This window comes from Lucilia cuprina, chromosome 3 (assembly GCF_022045245.1).
Source record: "Lucilia cuprina isolate Lc7/37 chromosome 3, ASM2204524v1, whole genome shotgun sequence".
Classification (NCBI taxonomy): Eukaryota; Metazoa; Arthropoda; class Insecta; order Diptera; family Calliphoridae; genus Lucilia; species Lucilia cuprina.
In genome coordinates this window covers 26,947,205-26,960,073 of record NC_060951.1, presented here as the reverse complement: position 1 = coordinate 26,960,073, position 12,869 = coordinate 26,947,205, and the positions used below count along the sequence as shown (strand labels likewise).

Below are 12,869 nucleotides of genomic sequence, written 5' to 3'. Positions count from 1 at the left end.
ATAACTTCAACATCTTTGTAAACACTTTGTAATAAATTAGCGGACTACCCATGAGGGGGCGGCAACTCCCATTCATTTATCTGGGAAACTATTTATCTTTGTAAACACTTCGTAATAAATTGGCGGACTACTCATAAGGGGGCGGCAACTCCCATTCATTTATCTGGGAAACTAATAGAGCTAAATACATAAAATTTTGCACGAAGAACTTTAATATACATCGAACCATTTTTAAGCAAAAAGATCGGAATTTCATCTGGGGGGAGGGGGTTTGGAGCCCCCATAGAGTATAACAAGCTGACTTTTAATGTCCGCTTATGAATAAAATACAAAATATTGTTTATATAAAAACATAATATAACTAGATTCATCAAATATTGCATAAATTCCTTTAATATTAATCTGACCATTTTGGTGGAAAAAGGGCGGACTCTAATCTGGGGAGCTTGAAGCCCCATCATGAATTAAAAAAATTCGTATATCTAAGAAAGTATTAAAGCTATACTTAATTAAGTTCAATCATAATAATTAGAAAAGAGTTATCTGCATTATAAAATCCTACCATTAGTTATTGTCAAGTTGTATAATGGGCCTAAGATTTTAATACCGTTTGGTATATTTTAATGTGTGTAAATAAACATGTTTGCAAGTTACAAATACAAGCACCATCATAAAACTACAACTAAAGTGATGTAGGATATGCAATTTTAACGTTTCAATGCATTTGAATTATAAAACAAAACGTTAACTAAATCTATTACAAAATGAAAAGTTTGAATAATTTTGTTCAATTTGTAATAGATTAACAATACTATCTCAATTTCAGGTTAATTTTTATCGTTACTTTAACCGGCAAAATATCTCTCATTCAACTGTTATTTAGCATAAAGCTGATAACGTATTTGATTTTTCATTGTAATGAATCACAGGGATGTATAATTTAAGTAAAAAAAATAAATAAATGCTATATGGGAAACTATCTATAATCCTTCCAAAACTTTCTATAAGATTCCATAATATAAAAAATACAAATAGATTTTTTTTTTTAAATAAAAAACAATATTTTTTTATTTTCTGTTTACTTTTCGTGTTTTATTTAATTCACGAAACCATCTAAAAATGCCTCCCTATTTTTAAAAATAAACAATATGTTTAAATCTTGATGTTGTTTTTATTTACTTTTTGTCGCTAGAGATGGAGCTCTTTGATTCGCGCATGGATGCGGAACGACGTCTCTTGGCCTCTTCGCGCTTGGCTTTGTTTTCCTTCTTGCGTTGAGCCAACAATTTAGCGTAATCAGCAGCAGCTTCCTTGGAGGCTACTTGACGTTTCTTCTTGAGGGCAACACGTCTGCGTTTACGTTGCAAGACAACGGGGGTGACGAGACGTTGGATCTTGGGAGCCTTGGAGGTGGCCTTCTTGCCATCCTTGGCGGGGAGAGGGCGACGTACAACGAAGCGACGAACATCGTCTTCCTTGGTCAAGTTGTACAACTTGCGGATCTTGCTGGCTCTCTTGGGACCCAAACGACGGGGAACAGTGACGTCGGTAAGACCTTCAACTTCTTGTTCACCCTTCTTGACAACAACCAAAGCCAAAACGGACATGTTGGCATCAACAATGCAGCCACGGACTGATTTCCTCTTACGTTCACCAGTACGGCGAGGACGGTAGCAAGAGTGTCCCTTCTTCAACAACAAACGTACACGACCTAAACAATACAAACATTTAAAAATAAATCAGTTCCAAAGGAATCTCTAAAAAACAATTAATTGTTTAAGATACTTACCATGAGTCAAGACACCTTGTTTCATGGGGAAACCTTGTTTGTCGTTACCTCCGGCAATACGAAGCATATAACCTTTCCATTGGTCACCGAGGATGTCGGCTTCGACAACTTGGCCCATACGTTTTTCATAGAACACACGCAATTTGTGTTCGTCAACAACTTCGAAAAGTTTTTGGCATCCCGTTACGGGATATGAAATGTTAAGCTGTAATTGGAATAAAACATCACCATATAAATAATACTGTTTTCACAACAACTCATTGATTCGATTGCTAATCGCTAGAACACAATATATATGAGTAGAGGTTAGCGTACAACAAATTATAATCGAGCTTAATTTCATCAATCACGCGAAAATTACGCACAATTTTTTTAAATTTCAAGAATTAAGCATACTCATAAGGTTTTTACACATTTATTTTAGAGTTTTAACACGAATTTTCACATATTTTTCAAAAAAAATTACACACCTTCATTTTTAATGTCTGATTTGGAGGAACACCAAACTAAAAGGAGTAGGCAAGATGTCAAAAGAGACAGATGAGAGATGGCGATAGGGCGTTTTTACACAATTGTCGTTTTTTGACAGTTGTGGCGTGGTTACATTACACAGAGTCGCATCTCAGAAAAACGCTTATATTTCGAAGCAATTATATTGTTTCGATTGGATTAATTGAAAAAATAAATTTATAAAAATATTTGAGTGATTTTGATATATATTTGTTATTTTTAATTAATTTTCTTATGTGGTAAGAAAAATTAAATTTTTCTGCTTTTAAATGGAAAAAAGTTAAGGTTAGGGCGGTAACTTTTACGTGATTTCTAATAATCAGAATAGTGGTCACATCTATGTTGGCATTGTTTTATTTTATATTCAAAAGTTTAGTAATATAAAAGAACGAAATAAGATGCTCCAAATTATTATAATGGAAAAATTGAAAAGAATTATATAATTTAAAGGACAAAAATTCAATAATTTTCTTATGATTTTACTTCGGTTTATTAAAATCAGTTTTTTGGAGGCCTAAGATATCTTCGGAATCCAAATCTAGAAAAATTTATATTCTCATTAATTTATTGTTAATAAATAATGGTTAAGTTTAAAATTATTTTTGAGGATTAATTTTATAAATGTTGAAATATTATAACAGTTCTAAATAACGCCATTAGCTTATTTCGTTTACATTAAATATTGATATTTCCTATTTTATAAAAATATTTCTATATCGAAGTAGGAACCCATATAATATTGATGACTGGTGTAGGGTATTATATGTTCAGACTGACTATAATTATATTACTTGTATTTAAATTAAAGAATTTTTAAAATTAACGTACATTTGTACTATTTAAAACAACTCTGAAAAAGTTGTTATTTAAGATATATACAAAAGCTACGTGTTTTACATTTAAGTGTCAAAATATACAAATCAAAACAACAACACGTGGGTTTTAGAAAAACGAAATAATTTTATTTTGACCAGAAAATATAATATATAATATATTAATTAAATATGGGTAAACCAAAAAAATCCAATTTAGCACCGGCAAAAAATGTGTCCTTAGAGAAACAATTAACAGAAGGCAAAGTGGCAAAACAAAAGAACAGAAATAAAATACACATTCGAGCAGAGGAATCATCGGTGAGTCTTAAAAAAATTTGGTGAAAATTAAGAATTGACTAATTTTAAAATGTTTATTAGGTTTTGGATAGTAAAACAAGTAAAAAAATCTTAGAGGCAGCCAAGCAACAACAGTTGGAACTGAATGATGACAATTTTCCCAGTTTAGCACCAAGAAAAAAAGTTAATTTTGATTTGGGTAAGTTGCAATAATCGAGCAATTTTGCATATTGACTATGTTTTGTTATTAAATTCATTGTATTTATTATGTTTACCCCTATCATTAACTAGGTGACATTAATGAGGAAGATGAAAATGTTAATGTCAATGAACAGGATTTCATGGATGATTTGGAAATCGGCGAAGAAGATGCCAAAGCGTTTGAACGTTTTCAAAATCCAGATGGTGGCAAGCGTACCCTCAAATTGGCTGAAATGATTATGAGTAAAATACAAGAAAAGCAAGCTGATATACAAACAAAACTTTCCGATGAAGGTTCATTGAAACTCGAAGAACTTGATCCACGTGTAAAGGAAATGTATGAGGGTGTTAGAGATGTCATGAAACGTTATCGTAGTGGTAAAGTTCCAAAGGCTTTTAAGATTATACCCAAATTGCGTAATTGGGAACAGATTTTATTCATAACAGAACCACACAATTGGAGTGCTGCTGCTATGTTCCAGGGTGCAAGGTAATGCTAATTATTATAACGCTAATCTTGTTGCTAAAAGAATTTTCTTTCAGAATTTTTTCCTCCGTCTTATCGCAAGCTATGGCTCAACGCTTCTATAATCTAGTTTTATTACCTCGCATACGTGATGATTTGGCTGAATATAAAAAGCTAAATATGCATTTGTATAATGCTTTAAAAAGGGCTCTCTTTAAGCCGGCTGCCTTTATGAAGGGTATTATTTTACCTTTGCTCGAAGCTGGTGATTGTACTCTACGTGAAGCTATTATTTTTGGCAGTGTTATTGCTCGTAATTCTATACCAGTTTTACACTCTTCCGCTTGTCTTTTGAAAATCTGTGAAATGGGTTATACTGGTGCTAATTCTATTTTTATACGTTACTTCCTCGATAAACGTTATGCTTTGCCATATCGTGTAGTTGATGCTGCGGTTTTTCACTTTTTAAGGTAGGTTTAAAGGACATTCCTTTCTGTTCTGAAAATTAAATATTTTTTTTTTTTAGATTTGAAAATGATAAACGTGAAATGCCCGTTTTATGGCATCAAAGTTTATTGACATTTGTTCAACGCTATAAGAATGATATTTCATCGGAACAGAAAGAAGCTTTAATTGCATTGTTAAGGTAAGTTTTATTAGTTGTTGAAAAGAAATTCGTTAAATTTATAATTAAATAATTAGGGGTCATGACTTTTAAAATACTTTCATAAGTTTTGAGATTTCGGCAAATAAATACATCAATAGTGTTAATAGAAACAAGCTAAGAAGATCCCCTTAATGTTATTAAGTAATTGTTCCGAAATGCGGCCGTATGCCAATAATTCCCAAGGCTTTCAAATTAGAAATTGATTTATGTCATAATTTGGGGTAAAATATTTTGCCATCGATCCATGTGAGAATCCTTGCATTGTCTTGATTGTGAGCAAGTGTGAATTTGACATTGCAAACCTTTCTGGTTTGTGCCAATAATCTAAAAAAGTTAAAAGCGTTTCAAGCCAAGATCGAAGAGTTGTGGTCTATTTCATGAAGTGTGATATTTATCTTATAGAAATCATTTTCATGACCAAGTGATAATTCTAATTTGAAACTATTGAGCCATTTGTAATCATTGCGGATTTAAAAAAATGTATAAACAATTTTGGAAGAACATGTATTTTTCCAATAATCAAGGATTTTCAAAAACAAATCAAGTATCCAGTTAGAGAATACAATTCTATTAAATTGCAAAAGAAAATAAAACAACACGAGTTAAAATATCTGTAAATTTGTCGTTGTAAACATTTCTGGTTGGCCTCCGGTAGTTTAGTGGTTAATGTTGTAGTCTGGTAGACCGGAGGTGGTTGGCACTGGTTAAGGAGCGCACAATAGGCCCGATAGAGGCCTAGTTGTATTTCTTTGGATTTGATGTATATATGTACTTTCTCCTTTCAAACTATCTAACTAAACCTTTCTGGTTTGTGCCAAGATTGAAGTAGTTCTAGTATTTCAGGTGATTTTTATGCTCAAGACCTGAAAATTGGGACAATTGTTTTTTTATTAAGAATGAAAATATCGTGTTTAATTTAAAATTGATTTAACTACATTTTGAAATACTATTCATAACAACGTTAGAATCCTATAAAGCTTGTCTTTTTTTGCAACTTTGTTGGAAGATTCTAACGATTAACCGCTAACGGTGCTTAAATATTGTTTGCCACCAAAATTATGCTTGTTTCGTTTGACATTATAAATCACTTTTGATTTGCCTACGACACAAGCACTACGTGCAATTACATTTACAAAACCATCTACTTCTACGAGGTAATATTTTGGTTTAAATAAAAAGAGATCTTCTGATAAATTTGAAATACACATTTGTTTTATTTTTATATAAAATCTTGGGAATCTTGTTGGAGCTGAACATATCGCGATTTCAAACCATTCCGATTGTGCAGACTACATATATTAAATGGTTTTCCACAAACTTGTTTTTTATAGTAAATACTCTATATTAAGACTTTAGTTTCTCTTTTTGTTGTAATAATCGCCGGTAGTTTTCATCGAAATGCAAACCTTCAAATTTAGCTATTTCTACATAGTTATTCCATACGATGTTGTCGTGATTGTCGTGACCATATGCTGAACATGTATTAGGGACTACGTCCCAGCAAAAAATAATTGGTGTCACACTTTACAAACGACATCTTAATCACATCTAAAAATGCGATTATATTTCCTTACAAATCAAAAACCAGTTAAAAGTGAGGAAAGAGATGTAGAAAAGTCACTACAAATAAAATATTTGAAGTACATCAAACTTTGGTGAAAAACCAATGAAATTAACATAAAGATGTCAATGAACGAATTCAGGTTATTTTTGACATCCAAATATCGGATTTTTATTGCATCTGTGAATAAGATTAGATGTAGTTCATAGTTGTCAAACATGAACAACATCCCTCCAATGACACGCTAATGTAAAATTCATAGGTTTTTTACCAAAATTGGAAGTACCTTAAGTATGTTACTGAATTAAGGTAAAATTTTACATAAAATCAAACGAACGGCTATAACCGGCCATACTTTTAAACTTTTGTATTGTATACTTAATTCCTAAAACCGTTAATTATATTTCAAAAGCATCTTTAACAAGTAAGAATGTTATATTCGGCTATAGCGAATCTTCACCATCAAATTATTACCATATTAATAAATTTTGATATTTATGAATATTTTATTATCATGTATCGAAATTAATATGAACATCAAGGTAATAAATTAATGGACCTATTTCAAGGCCATTTTTAAAGGTTTTACTTTTAAAAACAAATCTTCTTTGTCCAATTTTTATAAACATGAATTTTATGTAAGAGGTGTTCTAAGCGTGGTAGTATCACCTATGGACCTATTCTCATCTGTCTTTACAACATTTTCTGTAATTATCAACAGGGGACCTTATATGTGGTAAAGGATCAATTATGAACCGATCATCGTGAAATCGTGTAGAACGATTTTTGTATGCAGATTATTTTTATGTCAAATTTCATCACTGTATTCGCATTTTTAAGTCAGATGAGCATTTAGGTGATTTTTTAAAGCAAGCTTTTATGCAAGTTAGAGCCTCCCTCTTATGGACTGATTCTCGTAGAATTTGGAAGAGAAATTTAAACTCATACAAAACTATTTTATGCCGAAATTGATAAGTCTAGTAAAAATAAAAAAATGCTTATAACCAGTGAACATTCGATGATTCTCATGCAAATTTTCATTGGTGCACTATAATTATTTTAAAATGCATTTAAATCCGTTAAGCATTCAACCAACTTGGTATTTTCTTCTCTTATTAATCAAGATGTTAAAATGGTCTTAATATTACTAATTTTAACAAAATACAAAAATCTAATAAAATTAATGGTATTATTAATATTTATTTACTTTGAGTCTTAAGAGAATACCAAATTTTAGTGAATTTTACAATTTTTATAACAGAATTTTACATAAGTGGATTGTGTGCAATCTTTCATGACTTTACTTATGACAAATTTATTAGAATTTTGGCATGTATTTAAAATGCATTAACAAGAATGCGTACCAAAGAAATCATGAACATATCCCTTCTTCCTGAACAACTTCAAAATTTTTTTGCTGGGACGTATTATGTTTATGTCAAATTTTGTTGTTGTACTCTCATTTTTAAGCCAGTACTGATCGTAATTTCTGATGGGGACCTTTTATGGGGGTAGGGTCAATTATAGACGGATCCCCGTAAAATTTTGTATAACGATTTTGGTTCATACAAATTATATTAATGTCGAATTTCATCACGCTACTCGTATTTTTAAGCCAGTAATAAGCGTTAAAGTAATTTTCTGATGGGGACCTTATAGGGTCAAATATGGACAGATTCCAACAAAATTTCATATAGAAATTTGGGGACATACGAACTTTGTGGCCAAATAAAGTCAGTATTTAGAATTATAGAAATTTTTTGTGGTTTTTATGGTTCTTTGTCCTCCATAATTCAGAATTTTATTTATCAAAAAACTAACTTGTACGAAATTTCATGGTATTTGCTTCATAAACAACGAATTTATTAATATTTGAATCTCTTGACGCCATATTCCAAGGGGTACATTTGTATGGGGTTAGGGTTAATTGTAGAACGATTTTGGTTCACACACAAATCATGTTTATGTCGAATTTTGTTGTTGTACTCGCATTTTTAAGCACGTAGTTAGCGTTAAAGTAATTTTCTAATGGGGATCTTATATGGGGCAGGATCAAATATGGATCGATCCCAAAATAATTTCATAGAGATACTTGGATTCATTCAAAAATTGTTTATGTCGAATTTCATTGCTATGTAATTATTTTGAAGCGAGTAATCAGCATTAAAGTATTTTTTACCCCCTATAAAGGGGGTATTGCCAATTATGGTCCTATTTCCGTCATAATTCAGATATCACAAAACTAACTTATGTAAAATTTAATGGCATTTACATTTACATGACAACGAATTTATGAATTTTCGAAGCTTTTTACGCCACATTCCGGGGGTACATTTGTATGGGGACTATGTGAAATCATAGACCGGTTTTGCCCATTTTCAATAGAGACTATTTTGGGAAAATTTCATCTCACTATCTCTGTGTGTACGCTATGACTTGGTTCACACTGGGAAACTTTTGATTTTGTGTGTGAGAGAAAGAGATGGTTGATATTTCTTTCTCTTTCTCTTACACACAAAAATGAAAAGTTTCCTAGTGTGAACCAGGTCTATCGTGCCAACAACAGCCAGACGGACGGACATAGCTAGACCGTCTTAGAATCTTACGAGGTTCCAGAATGTATATACTTTATTAGGTCTATGAACAATATTTAGATGTGTTACACACGGAATGACAAAATCAATATACCCCCATGATGGTGGGTATAAAAACTATTATTATTATATATTTCGGTGAATTAAGATAATATTGAAAATATTAAAACTTTTACAGAACTATTGGCCTAAAATAGATTCGAATCCATTTATATCTGGTAATTTAGAGTCAGTTTTGATCGGTTATTCTGCTCATCAGGTCTTAAGTATATTCTACAAATTGAAAATAAAAGGAAATCTTCATTTATGGTACTTAAATAAATAAATTATAATGCAAAGTGACCCTTTGGAATCTATACAAGTTATGAAAGTCACAATGTCAATAACACTCACGATTTAAACTAGACCAAGACAAACATGAGAGTAATTGCTATTCATGTTTAAACATTAAACTAATTTGTTTCAAATTTAAAAACTATAAACTATAAAACTGATTCTTGGTTGGTTGGTTGGTTTACGTGGTAGTTCACTACACGCGAACTGTCAAGTAGAGTCAAAGAGACCCCGTTTTGACCGGACCACTCCACTCGTCAGATGTTGAATTTATACTTTACAAATTATATCTTAATCACACCTAAAAATGCGATTACGTATTGTTCACTTTTATAACCAAATATTTCCTTACAAATAAAAACATAGTTAAAGTAAGGAAAGAGGTGTAGAAAAGTCATTACAAATAACATATTTGAAGTACATCAAGGTTTGGTGAAAAACTAGTGAAGTTTTCATAAGCGTGACATTATCGACATCCAAATATCGGATTTTTACTGCTTTTAAAAATAGATTAGATGTAGTTCAGATGACACTCTAATGTAAAATTACACTTCGGGTTACTAGTTGTGATGGAAATACTACATCTTCTTCGACACTTTTTTTGCTGGGCGTCCATTTTACACCAAAATGTTTACATTTATGTTAAATTTCTTTTTTTTTTGTAAAATTTGAATATTCTAGCTCTAAAATTTGGCAGATGAATAGATTTTTGTATTTAATTGATATGGAAGTGACGTAGCACCATGTTAGTTCACTAATTTGTGGTCCCAAATATTCTGTCGAAATGAAATTCGATACAAACAAGTTTAAAATAAGTTAATTAATCTCAATACAATATTTAATAAGGCACGATCCATAATTGCATTTCTATAATCATTTTTAGGACAATCAGTTTTTTGTTAACAGCAATTTTAAATAGTATTAAAAGTAATCAGAATATAAATTTCTGAATAAATTTCTAATATTCGAAATTTTAGAGGGGCACTTTCAAATTCGTTATTTGTGGTAAATTATAATATGTAAGCATGATAACAATTTGAATTACTTTTCCAAATTCTGGCAGGACCCTATATTAGAACCGACTACCAAATTATAATTTTTAATAGAATACATGATTTACTGACGGTATTATAATATAATGTAATTTCATGCAAAACTAAATATTTTTATAAATAATGAATATTATCTTATAGATCTCTTTCATTTTTTAATCTTTTCATTAATAAACTATTATTTTTAATTTTCCCAATTAATATCAGTATGAGAGGTCCTAAAACCCCCTAATGAATAATTGATGTCAGCAAAAATTAATTGATGTCATACTTTACAAATTATATCTTATTCACATCTAAAAATGCGATTACGTATTGTTCACTTTTATAACAAAATATTTCCTTACAAATGAAAACAAAGTTAAAGTAAGGAAAGAGGTGTAGAAAAGTCATTACAAATAACATATTTGAAGTACATCAAGGTTTGGTGAAAAACTAGTGAAGTTTACATAAGCGTGACATTATCGACATCCAAATATCGGATTTTTACTGCTTTTAATTAGCCATTCAGATTCTCGGCACTGCTACCAACCACCTTAACCTTACAAGTGGGGGATGGGGATGGGGAGGAGACGGGATTGTTTATAGGAAAATTGGGAATTGATTGTTTATAGGAAAATTGGGAACTGATTCTTACTATTACAACTATACTAAACATAATTATTAATATTTGTCTTTAACAGAAAACAATCTCATCCAAAAATGACACCTGAAATACGCAGAGAACTTTTAGCGGCCACATGTCGTGACGTTGAAATGATGGAATGTGATAATAAAACAGCGGCAGTGCCCATGGAAATGTACACAGATCAAGATGTAGGATATGAGTAAAATGTTGCCCACAAACCAAACGAATTACAGAATAGTTAATTACATTAAATTATTTCTACTTGAAATGAAATAAATTACAAAAAAAAAAAAACAATTAAATATTTTTTAAATAAAAAATGAATATTATATTTTTTATTGTTGTAAATACACAAAGTAAATTTTTTTATTTAGATAAAAATAAAACATCATTTTCAATAGAAGTTTTTCATTTTTTTATTAATTAATCATTGGACACTTTATTTAATTTATAGAGTTGCTGGTAATTTTTTTCTTTTTATTCGATGATATGAGCTTTATTTTATTTATATTTTGTTTTTTGGATATAAAAAGCATTTTTATCACAAAAATTTTTATAATAAAAAAAAAAAGAGTTTAAGAAAGAGAGAAAAATTTTGGAGGAGGGGTCATCATCATTTGTTGTATTTTTTTGTCTTCTTTTTCTTGTATATAATAAAATTTAGAAAAGAATTGAAATTGTTTTAAAATAATTTCGTTTACATATAAAAAACAATTTAGTTAAACTAAATAACAATTATGTTTTCGTTTTTTTTTGTTCTTCTTTTTCCTTATTTTAACAAAGTATTAATTACTAAATTTTCTTAACAAAATAAAGTTTTAATTTGGTTTTTTATTATTATTATTATTATTTTGTATATAATACTTTTCATATAATTTATTTATAATACATATACAATACTTTACTAATTTAATTAAATACAATTTTTATATTAAAAAATTTAATATTGCAATTTAAGTTTTTGATTTATGTTTGTTTACTTTAATTTATAAGAATCATAATTAAAGTTTTTTTTTTATTTTTTAGGAGAAAAGTTTTAATGCTAAATAGTTGTTTAAATTCTCTTAAATTTACATTTTAAGTCGATTTAAATGTGGACATCATCGATTTTTGTTTAAATGTAAAAAAAGTGTTTAACTTTGGCATGGTTTTTGTTCGGGTTTTTTTTAAGTAATTGAAATTATTGGCATTTAAGTCGGCTGTATGAAATAAAATGGAAAACGTCCTCCTAATTATTGGAAATTAAGGGGGAAAATAATAAAAATGGCTATAAAAAATGTTACAAATATAATTTTATGAGCAATTTTATATTTTAGCCCAAGAAAACAAAAACAAAAGAGAAAATAAAAGCAGGTCAGTTCCTAAGGCGTTTAAGCTTTTTAACTTAATATATTTCCTAAGAATGAATTGTTAATGGATTAGTGTCTTCTTATAAAATTGAAATGTAAAAAATGACTAATTCCCCTGATAAAATCGAGTAGACTGTGGGAGCTGAGCCCCGTTATTTCTCTTGCTTTGTCACTAAACCTATTTCCTGCCATTTCAACCTGTATTTAAGGACAGTGGCAAATTTTGTGCTCAATCGTCTTTAGTTCCAGTCCTATGGTAGCCCCCACATCAAAAGTTGGCTTTAATTCCTTAGTTTTACTCCTCTGTTTACCCTGTTATCTATGTCAAAGTTCGAACCTAATCCTACTATTTTGATAGCAATTTTATTACCATGTACATTGCATTGTTAGGGTCTCGAACACAATCCAATATTAAATTGTCATAAGAGCATTTCTACAATCTACAATCAGACTCGTATGTTTCGTATGTCATTTAATAGCAGCAGGTCCTTTAGACTTCTTGACGCCGTTATCGGTACCTATGCTGTCCCTAAAAACTGCTCATCAACAAATTAATATATCCAATCTATATAAGAGAATCGTCCTAGTTGCATTAGAGGTTTTTTTT

The 12,869-nt window shown here is 30.1% G+C and overlaps 2 protein-coding genes across 2 annotated transcripts; one reads left to right on the top strand and one right to left on the bottom strand.

Annotated features, from left to right (window-relative positions):
- Nucleotides 1-1,036: 1,036 nt before the first annotated feature.
- On the bottom strand, nt 1,037-2,396 carry LOC111686577 (40S ribosomal protein S6). Its single transcript, XM_023448947.2, has 3 exons — nt 2,260-2,396; nt 1,790-1,994; nt 1,037-1,711 (listed from the first exon to the last, which is right to left on the bottom strand). Exons 1-3 carry the CDS (start codon nt 2,263-2,265, stop codon nt 1,176-1,178), a joined length of 747 nt encoding a protein of 248 aa, XP_023304715.1. The 5' UTR covers nt 2,266-2,396; the 3' UTR covers nt 1,037-1,175.
- An 818-nt stretch (nt 2,397-3,214) lies between these two features.
- Nucleotides 3,215-11,265, top strand: LOC111686576 (bystin). Its single transcript, XM_023448946.2, has 6 exons — nt 3,215-3,432; nt 3,493-3,610; nt 3,703-4,102; nt 4,156-4,548; nt 4,605-4,724; nt 10,969-11,265. The coding sequence occupies exons 1-6, from the start codon at nt 3,304-3,306 to the stop codon at nt 11,114-11,116; spliced, it is 1,308 nt and encodes a 435-aa protein (XP_023304714.1). The 5' UTR covers nt 3,215-3,303; the 3' UTR covers nt 11,117-11,265.
- Nucleotides 11,266-12,869: the final 1,604 nt, after the last annotated feature.

What these genes read in the sequence shown, in the direction of transcription:
- LOC111686577 (XM_023448947.2), bottom strand. An exon ending in ACAAGGTGTCTTGACTCATG is followed by an intron (nt 1,712 to 1,789) that starts GTAAGTATCTTA and finishes TGTATTGTTTAG; the next exon opens with GTCGTGTACGTTTGTTGTTG.
- LOC111686576 (XM_023448946.2), top strand. Translation starts at nt 3,304, where the DNA reads ATGGGTAAACCAAAAAAATCCAATTTAGCACCGGCAAAAAATGTGTCC. An exon ending in AAAAGTTAATTTTGATTTGG is followed by an intron (nt 3,611 to 3,702) that starts GTAAGTTGCAAT and finishes ATCATTAACTAG; the next exon opens with GTGACATTAATGAGGAAGAT. An exon ending in GCTTTAATTGCATTGTTAAG is followed by an intron (nt 4,725 to 10,968) that starts GTAAGTTTTATT and finishes TGTCTTTAACAG; the next exon opens with AAAACAATCTCATCCAAAAA.